Source organism: Pinus tabuliformis, chromosome 7 (genome assembly GCF_031772625.1).
Source record: "Pinus tabuliformis cultivar Carrire ecotype Pingquan chromosome 7, CPIR1, whole genome shotgun sequence".
NCBI classification, from domain to species: Eukaryota; Viridiplantae; Streptophyta; class Pinopsida; order Pinales; family Pinaceae; genus Pinus; species Pinus tabuliformis.
In genome coordinates this window covers 1203816535-1203843102 of record NC_142293.1, presented here as the reverse complement: position 1 = coordinate 1203843102, position 26568 = coordinate 1203816535, and the positions used below count along the sequence as shown (strand labels likewise).

Sequence of the window (26568 nt, the reverse complement as noted above, 5' to 3'; positions counted from 1 at the left end):
TTGAAAAGAATGAAGACCCTTGATAATGGATATCTTTGGGAGATGTGACAATATTTGTGTAGGATGCTAATACCTACAAGAACATGTCATGACGAAGAGCCATCTTGTAAGGTATGATTCAATTTAATATAATTTCTTGAATAATATTTGGATGAGTTCATGCAGGGCTACTAGAACAAGACTTGTAAGTACAAGTGCAACCAACATTCATGTGATGGATGGAAACTTCTGAAGGAAGCATGGAGAGAAAAGAAGTAGCCATATGAAGAAGGTTTTAGATATGTACCAAGAAGGCCACTTTCCATGAAGAAAGGAATGACATGATAGAATAAGAAGGAAAGTGATCGATGGTTGTTGCCCTACAAGGAAGAAGCTCAACTAAATTTCATGACATCAAGGAGAGAAGTTGATCAAGCAGCTGAAGGACCTACAAAGAAAAAGTTGCTGATATATACAGGAGTCCCTAGCTAAGAGGGAGCTCTGACAGGTCCTTGATCAAGAGGGAGTTTGAATTAAGATCACCTTTGATTACAAAGGTGTGACAATTGGGTTTTTCCATGTCATGTGTCATGCACTAGACCAGGACTAGCAACCGTAAGTCTAGATGAAGGCCATGAATGGAAATGTAGACACATGATAGACACAACATTCTTGTCTTCAGTTGGGAAGAAAGAATGGGAGGATTGGGTAATCATCTGGCATTCGATACTCTTTGAAGATATGTAGGGCATCCAAGATAAAAGTAGGCAAGAGGATCGATATTCTTTGAGGGCTGGGAACCCAAGATAAGAATAGTCCTAGAAGGTCATACTCAGTGAACGACCAGGTGGGTATGTACCTTGAGAGACAGTGATGAAGGTGTCTATAAATCAGTGAAACAGGAATCGCCGACTTTGGCGATTAATCGCGAGTTATACTCGGCTCGGCGGCTAAACGATCCGACTGGAAACTCTGCGAGTCAACTCGCGTTGACCGAGTTTGACTCGTGGTCAACGCGAGTTTGACTCGCGAGTCTGGCGATTTAGCCGATTCTGTGTTTTTTTGGCGAGTCCCGCCAGTTTTTTTTATCGGGTTTCGGATTATGGCGGTAAGGCGTTTATAACTATCGGGGTGTTTAGAACTTTCTCACTATCGATTGGCGCTGAGTCCGCAGAGCTGCATTCGACGCCGCCGGATTGCTAAGCAGTGAGTACCTGCGTGAGCCGCCTTCAGCCTTGAGGACCGACGTAACCTGCATGAAGTTTGAATGGTTACGTATTCCGCAGAGCCGGATTGCTGAACCTGCGTGAGCCCGAGCCGCCTTCAGCCTTGAGGACGAGGTAACCTGTGTGCGCTGTGAAGTTTATTGACAGTGACTTGACATATTAAGTTTTACGTTTTAACTTTTAACATATATATTATAAAGCTGCATCTGAAAGACGTGGAAGACGTGCCTATGTCGAAAAAGTTTGGTCCAAGCAATACTCTTGAGTCTTGACATTGTATGAAATTTGAATAAGCAAAGCTATCGAATTTGTGAAAAAAAATCACATTCCAATCATGCACCAAATCTCTGACCTTTTTTGCCACGATGTCTTTTTTATAGGCCGAGTTGGGTTTTGCAATGCCATTCGCTCAGGAATCAGGATAATATTTAAGATTTATTTCACATTTGGTGCATTGGATAGCAGGCCGATTCCTTACATTTGTTGCTAAGCCTTTGATCAGAACAGGGGGTCGAGTTACTACAAAGTAAGTGGGCTGCATTCCTGTACACCTTACAGCATACATGCCCAAGTTCAAAGTTTTCATCATTGAACCAGTTATAACAAAATAACCAAACATTCACCATATATTAATTGCACTACTGATAATAAAAAGCAGGGTTTTGCTGACCTCAGTAAGTTTTGCCTTCAATTCACCAAGTTCTTTGGGCGCCTGTTGATATGTGAATGTAAAAAAATGAGCGTATGTTACATAAGAAGGCCACCTTTACGATAAAGTCAATCTTGAGTCTTGACCATATTGAACAACATGTTATTTCTTATAAGGAGAAACCACAATGTTTAGACAACTAAGCAGACACCCACATCTGTACATAGTCATACTGATAGAAGCGTGACTAACTAGAAACAAGATTGTATAAAGTTTAAACTTTAAACATAACACTCACCGCTTCAAACAAGCCAATATTCTGTTTTCCACTGTCAGATGCCCTTGGAGATAGGCCCTCTTCTGATCCTTCAGGAACTGGAGGAGGTTGGGGTGGAGGAGCATAAACCACCCTGAGCTTGCAGCCTTGCACTCCTCAACAACCTTCCCATCCTCCTTAATAAAAAACTATCAAAAGTTCAAAACAACAGAAATTGGATCTCAGAGCTAAGAACTTAATATTATCAAAATTCCTTCTCTGGATTGGAGGTGCCCTACTTTCCTAGGTAAACACTCTCTGTTCAGGTTGACAGTTGGAAGTTGGAACTCAGTATGTTCAGCAGAAGTCCCTTCATCTTCACATAAATCATGGTCTGGCCCTTATGTTGACCATGTCTTCTTGAATCTGCCTTATACTTGAACTACTAAATTCTAATGCTCTCATCCATGACCGAAGAAAGAGTTAACTGTTAAACAACAGTAGGGCAGCCAAAAGAGGTGCAGCCCTACAGAGAAAAATAAACCCCAGCACAAGTACACTAGAGAGAGAGAAATAATCCAGATTCCAAGCACAGGGTTCTGCTTTTATTGAAAGGCAACATTTCTATATGTTTACAACTTTACTGACATCTGTCTTCATTTAATTTTTTAAATTTCTAGCATATTTTAAATTTTTGGATCATTTTTAAATTTGATTTTTTGTTGTCTTTCACAGGAGCCACAAATTAAATAGAAGCCAGACTCCAAATCTTAACAGAAGCCACAAATTAAACACAAGTTCAAAGCAACAACAATGCCGAGAGAGCGGGACTTTGCTTGGGCTTATTGTGACAAGATTCTCGGAAAATCCATGCTCCTTTGTAAATTTTGCAAAAAGGAATGTAGTGGAGGCATTTATAGATTCAAGTTCCACCTTGCACAAATACCTGGCCGTGATATAGGTCTTTGCGGCAAGGTTGACGACAATGTCAAATACCAAGCAGCCTTGGCCCTTGATATGTTAGAGCAGCATAATGCCAAGAAAGCAAAGCAAAATGCTAAAATAGGAACTGTTGGAATTGATACTTTTTCTGCCACTAGCCCCATGTCACCTCAATCTGTTGAATCCTCAATGCCGTTCCCAAGTTTTCCACACATGCCTCCAAGGCCAAGTCAAACTCAAAGCCATGCCAGTCCTTCAACTCCTTCCTTCAACACTGGAGGTGGAAACATAAACACATTTTTTGCTCCCCGCACAAAACCGGGTTCCCAACCTACCTTGGATGGCACTGGTTGGAAAAAAAATATCTATAGTCAGGCAAGGAAGGCCATTGCTAACTTTTGGTACTATTCTGACATACCTTTCCACTGTGCCAGAAGTCCTTATTGGCAAGCTATGATTGATGCAATTGCTGTTGCAGGTCCAACGTTCAAAGCCCCTACATCAGAGAGCCTTAGGACAGATATGTTGTTAGAGAGTGTTGAAGATGTCATGCTTGTGCTAGCTGAGTTTCGTTCATCATGGGTAGAAACAGGGTGCACCATCATGAGTGATGGATGGACAGATCAGAGGAATAGAACTTTAATAAATTTCCTTGTATCTTGTCCCGCAGGCACAATGTTTCTCAAATCAGTGGATGCTTCAGACAAGGTTAAGACTGCCCAACTTATCTGTGAAATGATGGAGGAAGTTGTTCAAGAAGTGGGAGAAGAACATGTTGTACAAATTGTCACCGATAATGCAGCGAATTATATGGCTGCTGGTAGACTTTTTGAGATGAGGCACCCCACTATTTTTTGGACCTCTTGTGCTGCCCATTGCATAGATTTAATGCTTGAGGACATTGGTAAGCTTCATTGGATACATGAGGTTGTGGAGAAGGCAAAATCCATAACCAAGTACCTATACAACCACACTATTGTCCTAAACACTATGAGAATATACACTGAAGGTAAAGAAATTGTTCGACCTGCAGTGACTAGATTTGCAACAAATTTCATATCTTTGCAATCTGTGGTTGAGAAAAAGATAAATCTGAAGAGGATGTTCTTGGGACCTGAGTGGATGGGATCTAAACATTCCAAGACCCCTGAAGGCATCGAAATTGCTGCACTTGTGTTTAATGATGGCTTCTGGAAAGATGCCGAAGAGATTATTGCTGTGACGGAGTCCCTTGTTAGAGTTCTCAGGTACTTCAAGTCTTTTAACTTTTTCATTTTTTAAATTTCATTTCAAGTTTCTTTTTATTTACAATGTTTCATATTTCTTTAAATTTGAATGCTTGAACTTTCAGGATGGTTGATTGTGACAAACCCACAATGGGTTACATTTATGAGGTGATGGATCTCGCAAAGGAGGCCATCAAAAGAAGATATGGGGATGATGAGACAAAGTATATGCCTCTTTGGGACATTATAGATGCACGTTGGGATAGGCAATTGCATTCCCCCTTACATGCTGCTGGGTACTTCTTAAACCCACAATATTTTTATGATAAGAGCAAATTTAATGAGGATGGGGAGGTTGGCAGAGGACTTATGACATGCGTGGAAAGGTGCTTCCCTGATCCAGAACAACAAAGTCGTGTCTTTTCCCAACTACAAGATTATAGGGCACCATTTAAATTGTTTGCCTATACTAGTGCTATAAGACAAAGGTCTAAGATGTTGCCAGGTACCCAGCTTGAAGGCTTCATCAATTCATTAAATTTGTTTAAACTTTATTTTGTATGTTAAATGTTTTATTAAATTTTCTTTTCTTTTTAAGTTTTTACTATTTACTAATTTAGTACTTCTAGTCTTCTACTCACAAACCCTTACCACTTGCTAGGTCTTTGGTGGCAAAACTTTGGTAGTGATACGCCAGATTTGAAGAGATTTGCCATTCGAATCTTAAACCAAGCATGCAATGCTTCAGGTTGTGAACACAACTGGAGCATGTTTGAGAAAATACATTCTAAGAAGCGCAACCGATTGACACAAAAACGCTTGAATGACCTTGTATTTGTCCATTACAATCTACGACTTCGCAACAAACAAATACAAGGTGAGATTCGAGAGCTTGAATTTGAAGGTTTCATAATCTAGTTCGTACTTTAAAGTTCAAAGTTCAAACTTCAAACTTCAAAGTGAAATTTTAATTCACATTTCAATATCTCATGATAATGACAGGTATGGATCATTCACCAATCGACCTTGAATAGACAGATTTGCAAGCTACAAATGCGGCAGAATGGGTTCAATTAGATGAGCCTCCTCTTTTCAGCCTTCATGACTTGGAGAACTTTGAGAGTCAAGCAAGCGAAGGAGTGGAAGGAATCGCTTCTAGTTCTCACTCTTAAGAGTCTTAGACTCTTAGTTGCTGATTTTTTTTCTGATTAGTATGCAGTTTTTAACTTTTTTGTAAACTTTTAGAAGCATATGCTTCTAAGGACTCAAGACTCAGTGCTTTGGATCATGTATGGACTCATAACATATATGAGATACTTATTTATTCATGATATTTTGGACATCTATTGATATTATGCATTGTTTGGACATACCTTTACCTAATATTTTTATTTAATGAATTCAATATATGTGTATATTTTTATTTAATGAATTCAACGATTTTTTGTTGATTTTTTCCCGATTTTTTCCCGATCCGATTAAAACTCTTCGCTCTTTTGCCTCGCCGATTTATTGCCGATTCCGAGTCTGGTAACATTGCTATAAATCATTGGTCTCGCTAGCATTGTAGCTCATGGTCTCGTGGAGAGATGGAGTTGTTAGTCAAGGCCTTGCACTATGACAATGCTAATTGATATGATGCTATACAGATGGGATTACCAATCCGATTCTTCTTATGAGAAATTCTTCAGATTGAGAATAACCAAGTACCATTGTAAATACCCCCCTAGTTAAGAGGGAGTGTTGAAGAAAAGTGTAACTAGGTTCGGTATTTGTCAATGTAATTTTTATCTTTGTACTTGTCAAGAAAAAGAAATATTATTTTTATAAAATTATGTGAATGAGTTTCTTGCTCATTCCATAGGTCTAGGAAAGTCAAAGAGTCAAGATTATGTTAAAGATCTCTTTATGAGCATTTATGTAATGTACATAGGTCAACCTAGTGTCAAGAAGCCCTCCAAGACAAGCACCATTCTTCAACAAAGAAGTTTTGCAAGATAAAAGATGTACAAACACAGTCATGTCGGCCTTCAAATTAAATATAAGTCATGTTAGCTTGCATCAACAGACACACCTCTTCACACTATCATGTGGACTAATTATGGAGGATGAACCACTATAAATACCCAACTAGGGTATCCACAAAACAATAGTGCAAAAACTTGGACTTGTTTGAGATTTTCGAACATACCTCTGCAATTTTCGGGTGGAACAATGAGTATAGGATCTCGATATAAATGGAGATTTCAATGGACAGTGTAACCTTCTCGGTGGTATCAGTCTCAGCATAAATATGACAATAAAGCTCTTGATGCAAGGAGAACACAGTCACAAGGTATTAGTACAAGAAGAAGACACAGTCATGATCTCAGTGATGGAGATGATCTCAGGATCACACAGTAGTACACACAGCCTCAACATAATTATGGTGAAATGATTTCATAGTGATGATATCACTGTCTCGACATATTGAATGGAGTCACAGTCTTGATATACTAATAAGAAGGATCACAATGATCCCACTGTGATACATTTTGTCTCTACATATTTGTGACAAGAAGAAGCTCGGTGATCACACAATAATGCACTCTTGGCATACTGAACACAATCATGATCTTGATCTCAGTAAAGGAGCAACAAGGATATAAGTGAAGAGGCAGCAATGGTGCAGCTGTAATAACCTCTATGTTGCAACAATGATTACCTTGGTGAAGCAATAAATGATGATGAAGAACTCAACAATAACAAAGAAGAGGATTGGTGTCTTGGTCTTGGAGTGGCATAATAGGTCAAGGGTCAAGGTCTTGGTGTTCGTCAATTGGAATCTCTATAAGAAGAATTTTGTGCGGGTTTTCCTCTCCAAGAGGGAGAGGTTTTGGCCCTGGTAGAAAGCCAAACATCTTGTGTTCTTGTCTCTTTGTTTTGGTAGTAGTTTGATGAAGCAAACACACACACTAATAATAATAAGAAGATCAAGCTAAGAAAAATTGTAAAAGCACTTCACAAATTGTTATCAAGTCTAGAAGAATCCTACTAATACTAATTGCCCTAGATTCTTCAACACCAACATCCATGCAAGAACTCAACACTGAACACAATCATGATCTTGATCTTAGTAAAGGAGCAACAAGGATATAAGTGAAGAGGCATCAATGGTGCAGCTGTAATAACCTCTATGTTGCAACAATGATTACCTTGGTGAAGCAATAAATGATGATGAAGAACTCAACAATAACAAAGAAGAGGATTGGTGTCTTGGTCTTGGAGTGGCATAATAGGTCAAGGGTCAAGGTCTTGGTGTTCGTCAATTGGAATCTCTATAAGAAGAATTTTGTGCGGGTTTTCCTCTCCAAGAGGGAGAGGTTTTGGCCCTGGTAGAAAGCCAAACATCTTGTGTTCTTGTCTCTTTGTTTTGGTAGTAGTTTGATGAAGCAAACACACACACTAATAATAATAAGAAGATCAAGCTAAGAAAAATTGTAAAAGCACTTCACAAATTGTTATCAAGTCTAGAAGAATCCTACTAATACTAATTGCCCTAGATTCTTCAACACCAACATCCATGCAAGAACTCAACATGTGTGCAATGTGTGAGATATCAATGCCACATAAGATAACCAACTCCTCAAGGAGTGTGCCACATCTAGCACCAAGTCCAAGGTCAAGCAACCACCCATAGAAAGTTATCTAGATGTCATCATTCAAAAAATCTAAGATACAACTAGGTGTTTAGGGTTTCACCATCCACCCCACATAGTATGAATGCACTCCTAGCATTATGTAAATACTTTCAATGCAACCCAAAGCTAACATTGGACTATTTCCATGCCAATAAGTGCTTGGTTTGAGTACCCCTAGGTTAGTTGCACTAGTCTACATTGATGGGTTTACTTGGGATGGCATCCATGAAAATGGGGCAACATCTTGTTAGTAATACATAATCTACATATAATAGTTATGATATATATAAATACACACACACACGTGCACACACAGTCCCACCCACCCCCACACATACACTACATGGTATTCTCGTGAGAAGAAATCAACCCACATTGAAGAAGTTCCTCATCGAGGTCATCGCGGATAAAACTAGGAAACGATGAAGAAGATCTTCCTTGAACTCAACCTATAATGATGAAAATCAGCTCATAATAAAGAAAACTGATTTCAAATCACCCTTCAAACTCTCAAATTCACCCTTCAAACAAGCTGCACATAATTGAGGTAAATTGTGGATCAAACTTGCATGAGTGGCATGAGATAGGGTGTTAGATTCTTATTTATATGTTACTCTTTTTGTTTGTTTGTTTGTGAATTGTTGCTTATACTATATGGAACAAATAAGTACAACATAGGATGAAGACTTACATCACAAAGACATGGAAAACGTGTTCCTGTGCACCATGAGATATTAAAATTTGGTAGCTCAGGGATGAATTTTTCCTAGAAGAAATCATATCTCTCAATTCTGTATGAACCACCTATAATAAAATTTGATTTCTAACAATTTTCATATGACTTTCCAAAAATAGTAAGTCACATCTCAATTTGGAAGTGACCTTCCAAAATTATAAATTCATGTCTAAATGATCAAGGATGATTTTGACATATGGAATTCACTTTAAAATCAATTCAATCATGATTATACAAGCGAAGAATTAATATTTTTATCCTTACTAGTATTATTATTATTATGATACTATTATTTATAAAATAGTTTAAAGTCATTCACCTTTAATGTATTAATAAAAATGGATTCTCTCATGGAATAAGTAAATTAAATTGAGAATCTCTTACTTGGCAAATCAAACTTCTCTCCTGGAATAAAATAGTAACTCCACACTTAACAAGATGTAACTCTCCCTCACTAATTCAATGTAATGCAAAAGTGTAATTCCTCATTAAATGCACTTGTAACTCCTTTATTCAATTTGTTTTGTAACTCTCACCAAATATTCTCTCATGTCTAAGTATAACTCTTTCTCTCCCTAATTCAAATTGTAACTCCTCAAGACAAGTGTATCTCTCTCTATTCTTGGGATGAGTTACACTTCTCTTCAAGTAACTCCTCCCTCATGAAATTCGATTCTCCTATTTTTGGCTCAAGGAATGAATTCATTTTGTAACTTGTCTCCTTTCTCATCTATTTAAGCAAGAGCAAGTGAGAGTTAAGAGTAGCATGTTCATTGTGAAGAAGGAGAGCTAGTGTTAAGTGTGGGCAAGAGAAGTGTGATAGCAAGTGAAGAGTAAGAGCAAGGGAAGAGTTGGAGAAAGTGTGAAGGACAATATGTCAATATCTGATCAATAGGAGGAGGAGATCTTCAAGCAAAGAGCAAGAGCACTTAAGCTGCGAGTTGATCAGACATTGGTGACTTTATTCATTCTCAATCTCTCTCTCTCTATACTCTACTAAGCAATTGAAGAAATCTAATAGAAGACAAATCATTTGGGTTTTCCCCTTGCGGGTTTTGCCCTAGTCATTAGACGTAACCCTCAGTATCTCATATTTGTGTTTGCTTGTCTTCATATGATCCTTAAGTTTATGTTCTATCTATAATCGCTGATCTGAAAAGTTGTGAAGAAGAAATCTGTGTTTTAAGTAATTATAACATAGAACATTCAATTTTCTGCAAAATACATTCAGTATTCTGCAAAGTATATTCAAATTTCTGCATAGTACATTCAATTTTCTGCAAAGTACATTCAACTTTCTGCAAAGTACATTCAATTTTCTGCAAAGTTCATTAAATTTTCTGCAGAAAACTTTCATGTTCCTATAAAGTTGTATAATGGACACTTCTTGTGAATTATATAGCATGGACAAAATGGTAGAAGATGTTTTTTGGAGGTGTCAGGTTGCCAAGGTGTTTTGGTCATGGTTTTAGGCTGAGTATCACTTCATCATTACCCATTTTTGTGGAAAGGTCCCCTTCTAGGAAACACTTGAATGATAAGGGGAAGTTGCAAATCAATGTGGCACTCAATTTGGTTGCTTGCTATTGGCTTCTTATGGAAACATCAATGTAAACTACATTTCATGAAGAACCTTCCCCTTTGAGCTTTAGGGAATTTGAAGAGTTTTTAGAATGAGTTGGCTTTTCTTGTGCAATTAAAACTCAATGTCTTTCAACATGAAGTTGAGTCCCTTTCTTGTGTTAAAACAAAAATTGAAAAATTCTTTATAGAAACATGAAAATTTTCTGCAGAAAATTTAATGAACTTTGCAGAAAATTGAATGGAATTGAATGTACTTTGCAGAAAGTTGAATGTACTTTGCAAAAAATTGAATGTACTATGCAGAAATTTGAATATACTTTGCAGAATACTGAAAGAACATTCAATTTTCTGCAAAATACATTCAGTATTCTGCAAAGTATATTCAAATTTCTGCATAGTACATTCAATTTTCTGCAAAGTACATTCAACTTTCTGCAAAGTACATTCAATTCCATTCAATTTTCTGCAAAGTTCATTAAATTTTCTGCAGAAAACTTTCATGTTTCTATAAAGAATTTTTAAATTTTTGTTTTAACACAAGAAAGGGACTCAACTTCATGTTGAAAGACATTGAGTTTGAATTGCACAAGAAAAGCCAGCTCATTCTAAAAACTCTTCAAATTCCCTAAAGCTCAAAGGGGAAGGTTCTTCATGAAATGTAGTTTACATTGATGTTTCCATAAGAAGCCAATAGCAAGCAACCAAATTGAGTGCCACAGTGATTTGCAACTTCCCCTTATCATTCAAGTGTTTCCTAGAAGGGGACCTTTCCACAAAAATGGGTAATGATGAAGTGATAGTCAGCCTAAAACCATGACCAAAACACCTTGGCAACCTGACACCTCCAAAAAACATCTTCTACCATTTTGTCCATGCTATATAATTCACAAGAAGTGTCCATTATACAACTTTTATAGAAACATGTCATGTTTCTATAAAGAATTTTCTGGGCAGCAAATCATCCCTGAGTCATTGATTGAAGCAGCAGCCTACCTTTAAGATATTTTCTGTGGCAGCACGGGGCTTATGAGGCTGAATTCTGTGACAGCATAGACTTCCGAGGCATTGTTCTGGGCGGCGAGGCTTTCCGAGGCCACCCCAAGCTTAGAAATCTCCTATTCTGAGGTAGCGGGGGTTTAAGTAAACCCTTCTGTGGCTGTGGGTTACTCCTGAAGCTTATCTGTGGCAGCACATGAATCTCTGAGGCCCATTGGCGGCAAGCAGATCATTTCTAAGGGTCCCTCTGTGGTAGCGGACCATTTCTAGGGCCCTGAATGTAGCAGCGTACCATTCTGAGGCCAAGACTGTGACAGCTAGGGCCTTGTTTGTGGCAGTGTACTTTCTGAGGCACCTCAAGGTCTGGTTGTGGTAGCGAAGGGGTTTCCAGCAATCTGGTATTGAATTGATGGTGGCAGAAGGGCTGGAATTCCCTCTGCGAGAGAGCGAAACAGTGCAACTGAGGCAGCAAGGAAGTGATGGATCTCGGGCAGCCAACAAAACTGAATTTGAGGCAGCTAGTGACCAAGTGTGCCAGGACTGCAACTGGCTGTAAGGCCAGATCAGTAGCATAGGGAGAGTAGGGTCTGCTGATGCAATTAGCATTAGATTGTGAAATTAAACTACAGTGTGTTAGTGGAAGGATTATGGATTTTTAACCCACTGTTGAATTGGCTTTATTTGTATAAGTTGTTGGTGGAAGCAATTACTTGTGTACATTGTTTGTGCATCCAATTTTATCTCTGTTTGTAGAATTGAAGGAATACTGTGATACCAGTTAGAAAACAAATTCTGCCATGTGCTCTTTTCAACCCTAAGGGTGATTTTTCCCTAAGGGACACTACATCCAGAAGGGCTTCCTGTTTCTTCATCACAAATCCCTCCAGTATGACCTTGATTCATCCAACTGCATTCAAGCAACAAAGGCCATCTAGAGCAAATTTGTTCCAACCAATGTGTTTTTGGGCCCAGTTAAGAGCATGCTAGGTAAACCGCTGATGATACACTTGATTCCTCAAATCCTTACATAAAAAAAGACCTTTCTTTGTCAATATTTTGGTAGCAAGCTTAGATGAAACAATTACTTGTCAATTAGGAGACAGAAAAATCCAAATTAGCCATGACAGAAAATCTCAAGCATCCCAAGGTTCCTCAAACTGCCAAGAAAGAAAATGAGCCACAACTTTCCAAGCTTCTGATACTCTCTGAAGTGGGGCAGAACCTACGATCATGAAGCTTTGCGCATTCCCTAGACTGTTACACATATGAAAAGAACCTTTAATGCCCTGAATGTGACGATCCTGCTAAATCTGGTGTTGAACCAAGACTTGCCAAAGAGTCTCTCCCTCCACTGTCAAATGACCTATTTTCATGCAAGAACCACTTCCTGTGCTCTGGCGTCAGGAAGTTCCAAAGTCCCTTGGTGCTTTGGTAAAGTGCAAACATCCTAAGCCACCAAGGGGGCACACTTTGGTCCCCACTGCTTGCCCCCCAAAAGGCTTATAGGAGTGTGCTCCGACCATTGGCATGCTGCTTTAGAAGGAAATATACTGGAGGAATAATAGATGTGCCTGACTACCAAACTGTCAACTGTTACCCTCCTTGCAAGTGAAAGATCAAGGTGATCCCAAGCTTGATGTTTCTTCTCAAAGTTTGCCTTGATCCATATCCACTGATCTGTAAGAGAAACTTGTATACCAAAAGGGATTCCTAATTATCTAATGGTGTCACCAGGTTTATCAGCCTTAATGCCTGAATTAAATCAGTGATCCGTGCAGGGAGTCGTTTTCAGTTATATGCCACCTTTTTCCTTTTTGGTTTTAGTCCCTTTTACAATATTTTCAAGGATAAAACTAGTATTTCCCTACAAGCTGTACTGATAGGGATCCCAACCATATCCTGGACATATCCATACATGATACATATTGCATCCTGGCCAAATTTAGGCCATATTCATATTGGATACAAATATGGATGGATTTGGAAGGGAGGCTATCATTGAATTCTCTCATGTATGAATATCTGGGAACATGAGATCACAAGGGATATCGTTGGAGCCGTTATAACATAGAGTGTGAGATGCCTGGAAGCAATGAAGATGTATTGCTTTCTTGGTATGCATTATACAAGATTGTAGATACCTACTTTTGCAATCATGGATGCTCATGTGGTTTCTTGTTAATAGCCACATTTATTCGTAGTTTCCATTATTCAATTCTAAATTATGAATGAATGTCTTGCATATAATGAACTAAAAGCACCTGCTCTATAGAGTATACAAACAACCAATCCTAGTTACAAAGAAAGGAAAGTTGGTCTGCAGAGTAAAATACCTGAATCTCAAACACATCAATATTGGACGCACAACTCTCCTTCATGTTACCAGGAGAAATGACAAGTGATAAACTGCCTAGTTGTTTGGTTCTGGATCTAGAATTTTCCTCTTATAACTAAGACTCAAGAGAAACTTTAAAAGAAGTGATATATGTTTAACAGTGGTTGGAATGTATAATACCCACTTGATAATTAGCATAATTAAATAAATGTTACCTCCCAAGTTAAAGGTATCAAGGGTTCAAGACTCTAAATTTGAGGTTGGGCCAAGTCAAACCATTTTCAACTCCTCAACAATGCTTTCATGCTTGCGTGTAGCCTGTCAGAGAGTTGAGCATGAGATCTTTCTCACTCAACACAATAATTCTTGAATCTCAATTACTAGGTGAGGTTCATTGAATAACCATCCGCTCTGTTCTAGAGGTGCTGCAGTCGGAATCTTCTCAGGGGGGTTTGTCAAGTGTTTAGAAGGGAAACCTCCCTGTCCTTGCCCCAAAGATGAAACAATATGGTGTTTATTTCTTCAATTTTGTTTTAATTTGCTCCTTATAGAGCACGTCTTCCAGTCTTTTTGTTTCACGAATTAACAGCTCATGCCACTATGTTTCAGTTTCAAATAAGACAACTTTTGCCGCCATACTAGGATTAGGTAACTTCTAGGTAACTTCATGATAAGAACTGGTTCGTAGATGTTACAAACTATTTTAACCTGTGCAATCTCATTAGGTGGTTTTTTTTCTTCTGTTTCTATATTTTCATATTTTTGGTGATTTAAATGATATGATATTGAACCTTTGGTAATGCAAAATCCAAGGATTATTTTGGGGTGGAACACTACCAACTGCTGAACTGTTTGTCAATGGCATTATCTGTTCTTCATGTTGTTACTTTTGGATCTCAACATTAGATATTATGTGGTGATATTGATAATCATAGAATCCTAATTGCAAACTATTATTCTGTGGAATCTATAAAGTAACCTTGTTAAGGTCCTAATAAGCTTTCATTATTAGTTTATTAGTTATGGTTAGGTTGGCCAAGTGGTAGGTTACATCATGTCACTTAATGTCCTATTTATAATGAAGGAGATTCATTTGTATAGGCATCATATCTTGTCTTGGGTATTGGATTCATTGTAAAAGCAAGTTTCTCCCTTGAAGTGAACTGTTATTCATTGATTCTTTATCATTTCCAAGGTGTTGGTTCATAACAAACCTAGCAGATTCTGCATTTGATGAAATAGATTTTCTTGAGTGCAAGTTGTGAGAGGTCATTGTCTGTCTATTTTTCTTGCATTCTAACATGAAAAGGAAACTTTAAAATCTGGCTAGAAGTCATAGCATTTAGGGACAATTTTCATGTGTGAAAAGGAAATCTGCAACTGAAATAATACATTCCATTTTTCCTGTTATGTCTTGAGATATATACTGGGTTACTAGTGTGATATGATTAGACTTAAACCTTTCAATCTTGATTTCTTGCATTGATTGAATGGCTTGCATGTGAGACTGTGTACAGGCATCATGCATGTGAGTGTACAATGTGCATGTGTAGCATACTGTTACTTTAGCCATCACGGAATATAATGTACCCCAAATATCTCTTGAGGTGTAAATATGATGTTTACATTGAGTTGTTTAATGAGAAAACACCCGACAGAATAGATGCCCTGTGAAAGTACTGTACAATTTGGCTTTCATATCTACAATATATAGTATTCCATTGAGAATGTCTTGGTTTGTGGAAGAAAAAACAACAGATGAAGCTACCTTTTGTCCAGTTTCCCTGAGGTATCTCAAAGATTATTTGAAATTGTGTATCAATGATTCAGCCATGACAAACTATATATGTTTTTTTTGTGTCTTTTTTTTATATGCCACAGTACCAAGTAGGTACCAAGTAGCCCTAGTACACCTTGTGGTCTCGAGCACTGTGTTTCTTATAAGGCTGCTCTGAAGATCCAATTGGGATGTGGGATATGTTATGAAGCTCAATACATTTGATGGGAGAATGTTATTCAGAATAATGTTTATTACTCTTCTTGTTTTGCCAGGATTTTAATGTAAATATTTTATTGTGTTGCAGGTCTTACGTATATTAATTACAATCCTAGATACTTCTGGAGATTCAAGGGCATTGGCTGTGGCATGTTATGATATTTCTCAATTTATACAGTATCATCCGGCTGGGAGAGGCATTGTTACAGACCTGAAAGCTAAAGAGCGTGTCATTAAACTTATGGACCATGAGAGCTCAGAAGTGAGGAAGAATGCACTATTATGTGTGCAAAAACTTTTACTTAGTGCAAAATATGTTAGCTATTTGCAATCATAAATCATTCATTTGATTTAGTTTTATCTTGGTGGTTTAGGATTGTCAACCTAAAATGACATTCTCGAAAATGTTCAAGACATTCTTGAAGCAATCTGAGGGTCTCTCAGATAATTTAATCATAATAAGAGTAAAAAATTCTTGAATAGGTTCTCTATACTTTTTTGTAGTGTTTCCCAACTTGGCAGGGACCAAACTGAGGTACAAATCTGAAGTCTGGAAAATATTGAAATTTGGTAATAGGCATGTTTATTTGTGTCCATAGTTATGCCCTTGAGTATTTGTAAACTAGCTGTATGGTGTCTTTTAATTTCTGAGGTGAACTACACCTATTTTGTTTGGATGCTGGCTAATTTTTAATGCTATAATAGCTCCTAATATGATTCAGTTTATCCAAATTCATGTTATATTACTAATGGCAACTAGCCCTTTTTTTAACCCGTTCACATTGTATGAGTATTGGTCTTCTGCACTGAATCAGATTGGTTTGCAATGGTAATCATGTACTATTTAGGATTATATTATTGTTCATCTTTCCTTGGGGAAGTAGTGGCAGAGAATAACTTGTCAAGACATCTGCGCTTCCCTGTTGAATAACACATACTGATTGAACTGAAATTATCTTCTATCCTTGGTAATGCATAGCTTCTTGGAGCCATTTTGAAATTTGTATCTGAGCTAGGCAACACATGATGATGTTCATTGCAGAGGATGAGCATAAAGTTGAGCAACACACATTTACATGGAACTTGTTTATGCATTCTGTGGAACTAGATAGCAATTCATTGTGTCAAGCCAAGTCCAGAGCATCAATGAGGAAACTTAACACACAAAAGGCACAACAATTCACAATTCATTGTTTTTCAGACTACATGGCCAGCACACAATGCAACGAATTGTATTTCATATGTATACAAACAGCAAGAAATGATTAGTGCACTGTTGTCAATCTACATGTTCAGTGCAGCTACCAAAATATGGTGTAAATAAGTTCAATAAAGAAAAATACTGGAAGAGCTCCACTACATTATAATAGCTCAAGGAGCTTCTCTTGCAGGTAAATGGGTAGTATTAGTGGAGGGGGATGCAAAATGACAAACTTCATTCTGTCACCAAATCTAACATGCTCATCACATTCAAGGTATTAAAACCCCTCTTTCAATTTTGCGACATATTTGGTAATGCTAATGCTTATCCTCTCTCAGCTTCAGCTTCTGCTTAAATGCACATGGATTATGTTACCATGCACTTGGCATTGGGCCCACATGAGTATTTCTTCATAGGAGTGATTAGTTCATTAAGTCAAATAATGGGTCACCCCCCCAGTCTCTAGACCGTACATGATGCACATTGTAAAGTAAATTTCAGCTAAGGAGAGAGCACAAAAATCCTGGGACCCACAAGATTTGCAATGTAATGTTTTTATCTAAGGGTGAGGGGTGCACTTTTTTTTTTTTTGGGGGCGGGGGGTTTCAATGTATTATGACTACAGGTTGGGGGGCGCTCTCCTCTTAAGCCCCACCAAACTCATTCACCTAATCACACTTTATTATTAGCAAGAAAAAGTGGGCTGCAACTCATGGGTACCACAAGGAATGTGTTCCAATAAAATTATATAAGCCAAAGAAGGAAAGGACACTCATCTCATTAAGGCTCCTGAAAATGCGTTTAATGTAATGTTTTTAGCCTTAGAGGGCACACTTTCTAGTGGGCCCAGCTTCTAAAAAAGGGTTGGGCTTCATTTCCCATGCATATAGCTTTAGAAATTCACTGTTGGGGTGGGGGGGTGAACTTCGGCTTATTTTTTCAGCTCGCCCTACCATTGTAGTTGGGGGGTGGAAGGATATAATACCAAAACAATGCTATTCTTCTTTGTCCTTTTGAGTTTGTCCTTTTGAGCAAAACAGTTTGTGGATGGTCGAAGGTTTGCCTTTTGATGCTGGAGGTCACCCTATTTTGTGCAAAATAACTCAAGAACTTCTTCACCAAGTGTGGTTTCAGCTGATTTTCATGGTAATATTGTTTTATCTTCAGTAAAACTTGTCAATTGAGATATTTTCCTGGCTATATAATTTTCTCAGATTATGGTAGTATACCAGAGAACCTATTGGCATGTTTCAGTTAGAATTGCGTGTTTTGTCATATTCACAGATGTATTGCTGAAGGTTTTGAGTATTAAAAGATTTTAGAGGATAGTTTGCCTCCCAGCTTGATTTTCTTGTTTCATGGCCACTCTCCTGGAAGTTGGTGATTTCCCCTTTGTTGGTACCTTGGACCCCATGCTCAATAGATTATTAAGGCACTGGTATGCTTTCTTTCAGCCACCATTTTTCTCTTAAACTATTTTTTCTTCTTGAGTAGCAGACCCACGATGCTCCAAGATATGTCTCTAAAGTCTGCTGCTCCCTTCAACTCAGCACACCCCTTTTTCTCATAGCCACATACTTCGGGTGCTGACTGTAGTATTTACCGTCTTTCCTGCTGGTGCATAAATGTATTAAGTGTTGGTTTTTCATAGGATCTTCTAAACTGATAATTACTTATGATTTCTTTAGTTGATCATTCTTGCACTTATTTCATCATAAAGTAATTACACAGATCTCAACACTAGAAACTAAAAGCAAGTAGGATCATAAAGAGACAACCAAACAAGAACACGAAATGGGGGAAAAACCTAGCGACCTTTTCCTAAGAGAAATTGATGATTTCTTTAGTTGATCATTCTTGCATTCATTTCATCATAAAACATTTACACAGATCTCAACACTAGAAATTAAATGCAAGTAGGATCATAAAGAGAAACAAACAAGAACACAAAATGGTGGAAAAACCCAACGGCCTTTTCCTTAGAGAAATTGTTCAGTTCAACAAGAGACACACCTACATCTTCTAGTCAATCACAAGGTCAAACTGACCAACAAAGTAGACTTGGTCAAACCTGGTCCAATTGCCTCTTAGTCAAGCCATAAAATTGCCCATTGAACTTGATCTGGTTAGGTCTTGCTAGGGCTGAATTTTGGCCTACTTCTGCACCCAAGATTTTGGTCCTGCTGCTCTGGAATACTTCAGTGATTTGACACTTCTAGTCACACGTGCGAGGTCATGAAAGAGGAACACATCCACACATGCGAGGACTAATGGAGAGAGAGAGAGAGCTTGATCTTATTTTGGTCAACTGAGTCCTTCCTTCTTCCTTGTGTCCTTGGCATGATGAGCAGATGATACTATATATTTATGTGAGGTTGAATGGTGTGTGCAAATGATAGAGGACGAGTTTCTTTATATAGTTTTTTGGCTGGCTGAATGGTTGGCTTTTTCACTGGATTAACATGACTAGGAGGAGCGCCGACTTGGCTTGTTTAGAGCTAAAAATTCAAATTTTAAAATTCAAATTTTCTCTTTTCAAAAGGACATGAAGAACATGCCTTAAATTTTGTTGACAATAGTATGAAAAACATGTTTTATATTTATCATTACAAATACATTAAGGCCAAAAATATTAATTATGAAGCCCAACCATAGCTACAAAATTCAACACTCCCTCTTAGCGAGGAAGGTATTCATAATGACTATCTAGATGTTCTCATGATGACAAATTTATCTAATAAAAGGATTATAACAATTTATCATCAACATCATCATTATCAATGCCATTCAATTACCATAATCTAGTCAACCACTATGACACATGGTAAATCAACAACATCAACAAGTCACCATAATTCTGGTATGTACCTCTAACCTATGGTGTATCCTCACCATAATTTTGGTTAATACTCTTGACACATGGTACATATTTAGCATCAACTAGTCACCATGATTTTGGTGGACGCTTCTGACCCATGGTATGCTGACTAGTCTTGGTTCACCATCATCTTGGTCATTCTCTCACTTGTGGTGAAACCCTAGGGACACACTCAAATTCATTTGAGTAATCTAGTCCCAAATCCAAAGGCCTCATTCTAGGCCATGATGCTAAAGGAGGATACTCAACCTATCTGGAGAGTACTCTGAGCCTAATGCTGAAAGGAACCCACTCAATTGAGTGATCCTGGGCCTTTAGGACCATTCTTCATAATCTGGTCAACATACTTGACACAAGAAGAATGATTATCTTTTGCTAGACCAGTCTCCCTAATCTGGGCAGCATACTTGACATAAGGAGAATCTCTGTCCATGGTGTTATCAATACTCTGGAATATTTTTCCTAATCTTGGTCAACCTGACCTAGGGAGAATCACTGTCCTTGATGTTGCAATATCATCACTACCTCATGCTGAGAGAGACATGCTCAATGAATCCAAGCTTGTCCTCGAAGTATCCAAACTTCATCATGGGACAAAGGCTTTATCAACAATCTGACCATACTCTTGACCATTTTCCCTAATCTTGGTCAACATGACCTAGAGAGAATGATTGTCCTTGATGCTGCGATATCATCACTCCCTCTTACTGAGAGAGACATGCTCAATCAATCCAAGGTTCTCCCCAAAGTATACAAACTTCATCTTGGGACAAAGGCTTTGTCAACAATCTGCTTGACTGTAGAATAATACTGGAGCCATACTATTTCCCTCTGTACCATGTCTCAATACTAGATCTCACAGTGCTTTGCCTTGTCATCATGGTCATCACCTGCACGTGATTAAATAATCTTGCAAGTAGTTTATGAAGCCATACTATTAGTAAACTTGCCAACTAAGCTATAATATACTCTGTCTCTATAGTATTGAGTGTGACAAATATTTGCTTCCTGCTCATCCAAGAAATCATAACGGAATCCAAATTGAAGAAATACCTTGATGAACTCTTTCTGTTTTCTGCACTCTCTGCCCAATCTAAATCTGTGTATCCCTGTAACTGTACTTCACTGTTTGAGACATATCTCAAACCATAAATAGTTGTGACATAACCAATTGTGCCATGCTAGTACTTCAACACATGTTGAGACACATGCCTTGGCTTAATCATATGCTAATTGCTTACTTTCTAGTTATGCTAATTGGGTGCTCTTTGAAACATCTTTTGTTGTGGAAATCCTCGCTCCTCTCTCTGCCACCGCTGTTTTCTGACAATGATAGTCCATCATCTCGAACTTAGAGGTCAACTCCCTCTGAAGCTAAAACAAGGCCTATTTGCTTTGTCTATCACGTGAGTCCTTCTCTTGTTATTAAAAAGATCAACCTTGATTCATTAGTCAAGTATATCAAGTCTGAGGAGCCTGTACAAAGCCTTTTTCTATTTGCAAGAAACTTCTTTATGTGCCTCAAAAGCTTGAGGTAGCTCTTATGGACATTTCTTTAATTACTTTATTGAGAAAAAATGGTCTTTACATCTGTTTGATGAAACCTTCAACATAACTCGTAGAGATAATAATTTTAACAGAAGTGTACCTGATAAATTGTCTCTTCATAGTCTTCTCTCTCTCACTGGGGTAGGCCTTCACTTTGCACTTTTCTTAAGTTGCCATCTATTGCATACTTCATCTTGGAAGTCACCACTGACTTCTTTTTGGCATAATTTTTCTTCATCAAGGCATACTTCAATCTTGTTGATATGCCTGTTCCCTTTGGGATTAGATCTCATCTCATACAATATCTCTCAACACAAATCACCAATTTTAGGAGAGTCCTCTTGTCACAAGTTATGCTTCGTTCTCCCATTTGCTGCGAGAGCCTTGGCAACCTTTACTATGTACTTACAATCCTCACTAGGAGGCCATGGACGGACAATTCTAACCAAGCAAAGGATATAAAGACAAGAGGTAAAGTAATAACAATAATAATCAAAGAAAATATATATAATGTACTTATCCTTGAGAATTTGAGGGGAATTTGTTGGCTCCCTCTTGATCCTTGTTTTCTTTGTTTTCTTTTCCTCACCATTAGCCATGTTGCTTGCCTTTTCTTCCTTGCATGAGGTAGGGTTTATTCTTTCAACCAAAACATTAATCTAGATCTAGGTCTGGGGTTTTATCCACAAACCCTAGGGCCTTCTAGTCTTTTAGGGTTTACAAACCCTAGAATTTTCATTTACATCATTTAAAGGACCACCAGAGTTTGTCAGTGGCAAAACTTAGCATACTTGGTTATTAATGATATTCTAATAACCATGTATTCTCAACTAAGCATTGATTTCGACCCTTTCAACCCACGTAACCTATTCTTTATTAGAACACCTCCAAATTTGCAAATGACTGAAGAGAACTTCGATCTCGACCCTTTTTCATTGTATGCTTGTTATATCCAACGAACTACTTCATCAAGGTGTGCTTTCTTCAAGATTTGTATGGGGTTTACAAACCCTACGACTATCAGGTCTTCCATAGGTGTTATGACCCTTCTTTTCTAAGCTAAAGTAATCATAAATACAATGGTATAATGCAAGTCATCATGCATGAGATACTTTCGTAGTAGTATATATTGCTCTCCTTGTTGAAAATATAACAAGAAAATTTTAATTTAATTTTGTCCTTGAATTAAATTGGGAATAAAATTGTAATTCCACATCTCATGACAACTTGTATTAGTTAATTAAGTTAATTTGACTTAGTTGACTCAGTTAATTAGCGTTGAGGGTATAATTTGAGTCACGTAGAGTGTCTCTTACTTTATAGGAGCCCTGGTTGAGTTTATTTTGAGTTGTAATTAATTAATTCAGTTTAACTGGGTTAAAGTCAATTAAATTAGATCCAACTATTGGAGGAACTAGTGGGAGGTCTAGTAGTGTGGTGTTGTTTGTAGTGATCAACTAGTTAACTGATGAGTCACTCATAAATAACTCATGCATGTCAGATCTGAGAGTTACTCAGTTGAGATTGGAGTTCAGGGACACATAATATCAGTTGTATAATCATTCGAATTGTACAGGGGGTGCATGCAGTCAGAGGAAGGCCTATGAGGATTGCGCAATTCCAATTGAGGAATTTCCCTAATTAACAGGAGGCTAATTCCCAAGGAAACAATACAAGGAAATAGGGACTTGGGAAAGCATAAAGTTGGGTAAGTACTGGGTTAGGCTTGTCTAGGAAGTAGTGAGACATATAGAGATAATGCAGAGGTTGCTCGAGCCTGAGAAAAGCATTAGTAGTCTTCTAATATTTTCTGACTAATGCAATATACAAATGGCAGGGGTTTTTAGCAGTGGCTTTTCCCAGGAAATCAGTGTGTAATGTGTTGATGTAATTCTTTCCCTTGTATGCTTCGCAATTTCATAATCGTTTAATTGTTTTCATTGATGAGTAGAGTAGATTCAAGTCTATTGTTTTAGTAAATTACAATTAGCAGTTTGAATCGACAAAGAATTTCTACATGGTTTTAGAGCTGGAATCACTATCAGAGCATGATTCACATTAGATAAGGAATTTTGAACTGCAAATTGATGGAGCTCTAGTTTAGGGCAGATCCAGAAGACCCTATGTGCACACTTCTTAATGGAGCTAGAAGGCTGATAATGGGTAGATCAGTGAGCCAATGTTTAGTGAGACAAAAAGTTGTGATCATTGATATTGGCAGATTGAGGAAGAGGTGTACATTGAGCAGTTGGAAGGATTTGAGACTTTCAACGAGTCACGTGTGTAGACTCAAGCTAGTGTTGTATGGATTGAAACAAGCACCCTGTTCTTGGTACACCAGGATTGAAAACTATTTCACCAGGTTGGGCTTCACCAAAAGTGAAGTAGATGCAAACCTTTACCATATTGTGGTTGAAGATAAATTGTTGATTATAGTATTATATGTCCATGATTTAATTCTAACAGGTGAAGAGACGCTGGTAAAATCTTGCAAAGAGGATCTTGGAAAAGAATTTGAGATGGAGGACCTGCGGCTCATGCATTATTTCCTTGGTATGGAAGTATGGCAAGGAGATGAGGCACTGCTTGTCTCTCAGGGAAAGTATGCGAATGAGATACTGAAGAAGTTCCACATGGAGAGAAACAAACCCATAGAAAATCCTTTAGCAGGAAATTGGAGGAAGGAATATGCTACTTTAGGTGAAGTAGTGGAGGCTACTATTTACAGGCAACTTGTGGGTTCACTTATGTATTTGGTGAACACACGACTGAACATATGTTTTGCAATTAACCAACTTAGTCAAGCAATGGTTAAGCCAACCAAACTCTATCGGAAGGCAACTAAACATGTGTTGAGATACCTCAGAGGCACCACTCAGTTTGATCTTTAATACAAACATACAGAGGGAGTGAACCTTCAAGGCTTCACAGATGCAGACTGGGCAGGGAGTTCATCTGATAGGAAGAGCACATCAGGGGGAATCTTCAGTATTGGGTCAGCAACAATTTCTTGGTACAGCATGAAGCATAGATTAGTTGTACTCAATTCGGTAGAAGCATAGTATATGGTTGCTAGTCAAGCAACTTGTGAGGCTATCTGGATGAGGAAGATCCTTGTTGGGTTATTTGGTTAACAGATGGATCCTATAGTGATTTACTATGACAAGCAGAGTTGTATCAAACTCTTTGAGAATCCAGTTTTTCATTATCGATCAAAGCATATCAACATCGGTATCACTATCTACGTGATTGTGTGCATAGGAGATCATGTTGCTGGAGTACATTTCTACAAAAGAACAAGATGTAGATATTTTGACAAAGGCATCGTTAAGATGCAAATTCAAGTTTCATAGAGGCAGGATCAGGGTAACAGATAATCCCTTTCTTGTTGAGAGGGAGTGTTGAAAATGCAACAAGAAAATCCTAATTTAATTTTGTCCTTGAATTAATTTGGGAATAAAATTGTAATTCCACATCTCATGACAACTTGTATTAGTTAACTATGTTAATTTGACTTAGTTGGCTTAGTTAATTCGAGTTGAGGGTCTAACTTGAGTCATGTGGAGTGTCTCATACTTTATAGGAGCCTTGGTTGTATTTATTTTGAGTTGTAATTAATTAATTTAGTTTAACTAAGTTAAAGTCAGTTAAACTAGTTTCAACTATTGGAGGAACTAGTGGGAGGTCTAGTAGTGTGGTGCCGCCTGCAATGTAGTGTGGTGTTGTCTACAGTCATCAACTAGTTAACTGACGATTCACTCATAAATAACTCATGCATGTCAGATCTGAGAGTTACCTAGTTGAGATTGGAGTTTAGGGACAATGTACTATTCGTTGTATAATCATCCGAATTGTACAGGAGGTGCATGCAGTCGGAGGAAGGCCGATGAGGATTGCGCAATTCCAATTGAGTAAATTCTGTAATTAATAGGGGGCTAATTCCCAAGGACACAACGCAAGGTAATAAGGACTTGGGCAAGCATAAAATTGGTTAAATATTGGCCTAGGATTGTCTAGAAAGCAGTGAGACAAATAGAGATAGTGCAGAGGTTGTTCGGGCTTGAGCAAAGCATTGTAATATTCTCATATTTTCTGTTTAATGCAATATACATATAGAAAGTGTTTTAGCTAGGGCTTTCTCCAGAAAATCATTGTGTAATGTGTTGATTGAATTATTTCTTTTGTACTATACTTCGTGATTTCGCGATCGTTTAATTGTTTCTGCTGATGAGTAGAGTAGATTCAAGTCTATTGTTCTAGTAAATTACAATTAGCAGTTTGAATCTACAAATAATTTCTACATGGTTTCAGAGCTGGAATCACTATTAGAGCATGATTCACATTAGATAAGGAATTTCGAATTGCAAATTGATAGAGCTCTAGTTTAGGGAGGATCCAGAAGATCCTATGTGCAAACTTCTTAATGGAGCTAGAAGGCTGCTAATGAGCAGATCAATGAGCCAATGTTTAGTGAGACAAAAGGTTGTGATCATTGATATTGGCAGATTGAGGTAGAGGTGTACATTTAGCAGCTAGAAGGATTTGAGACCTTCAACAACAAGTCGCATGTGTGTAGACTCAAGTGAGCGTCTTATGGATGGAAACAAGCACCCTGTTCTTGGTACAATAGGATTGACAACTATTTCACCAGGTTGGGCTTCACCAAAAGTGAAACAGATGCAAACCTTTACCATATTGTCGCTGAAGATAAATTGTTGATTATAGTTTTATATGTCCATGATTTAATTCTAATAGGTGATGAGAAGTTGGTAAAATATTGCAAAGAAGATCTTGTAAGAGAATTCGAGATGAAGGACTTGGGGCTCATGCATTATTTCATTGGTATGGAAGTATGGCAAGGAGATGAGGAATTGTTTGTTCCTCAGGGAAAGTATGCCAACGAGGCAGTGAAGAAGTTCCACATGGAGAGCAACAAACCCATGGAGACTCCTCTAGCAGGAAATTGGAGGAAGGAATATGCTACTTCAGGTGAGGTAGTGGAGGCTACTATTTATAGACAGCGTGTGGGTTCACTTATGTATTTGGTGAACACACGACCGAACATATGTTTTGCAGTTAACCAACTTAGTCAAGCAATGGTTAAGCCAACCAAACTTTATCGGAAGGCAGCTAAACATGTGTTGAGATACCTCAGAGGCACCGCTCAGTTTGGTCTTTGGTACAAACATACATAGGGAGTGAAGCTTCAAGGCTTCACAGATACAGATTAGGCAGGGAGTCCATCCAATAGCAAAAGCACATTAAGAGGAATCTTCGGTATTGGGTCAGCAACAATTTCTTGGTACAACATGAAGCATAGATTAGTTTCACTCAAT

General features: G+C 37.9%; 1 protein-coding gene across 1 annotated transcript in view; it reads left to right on the top strand.

The window, feature by feature from the left end:
- LOC149251730 (vacuolar ATP synthase subunit H family protein) overlaps nt 1-16201 on the top strand; it is a 292411-nt gene extending 276210 nt beyond the window's left edge. Inside the window, exon 12 of the mRNA XM_089459551.1 lies at nt 15694-16201. Coding sequence (XP_089315677.1) covers nt 15694-15942 — 249 coding nt within the window. The 3' untranslated portion in view covers nt 15943-16201. The remainder of the gene's footprint in view (nt 1-15693) is intronic.
- The last annotated feature ends 10367 nt before the right edge of the window (nt 16202-26568 follow it).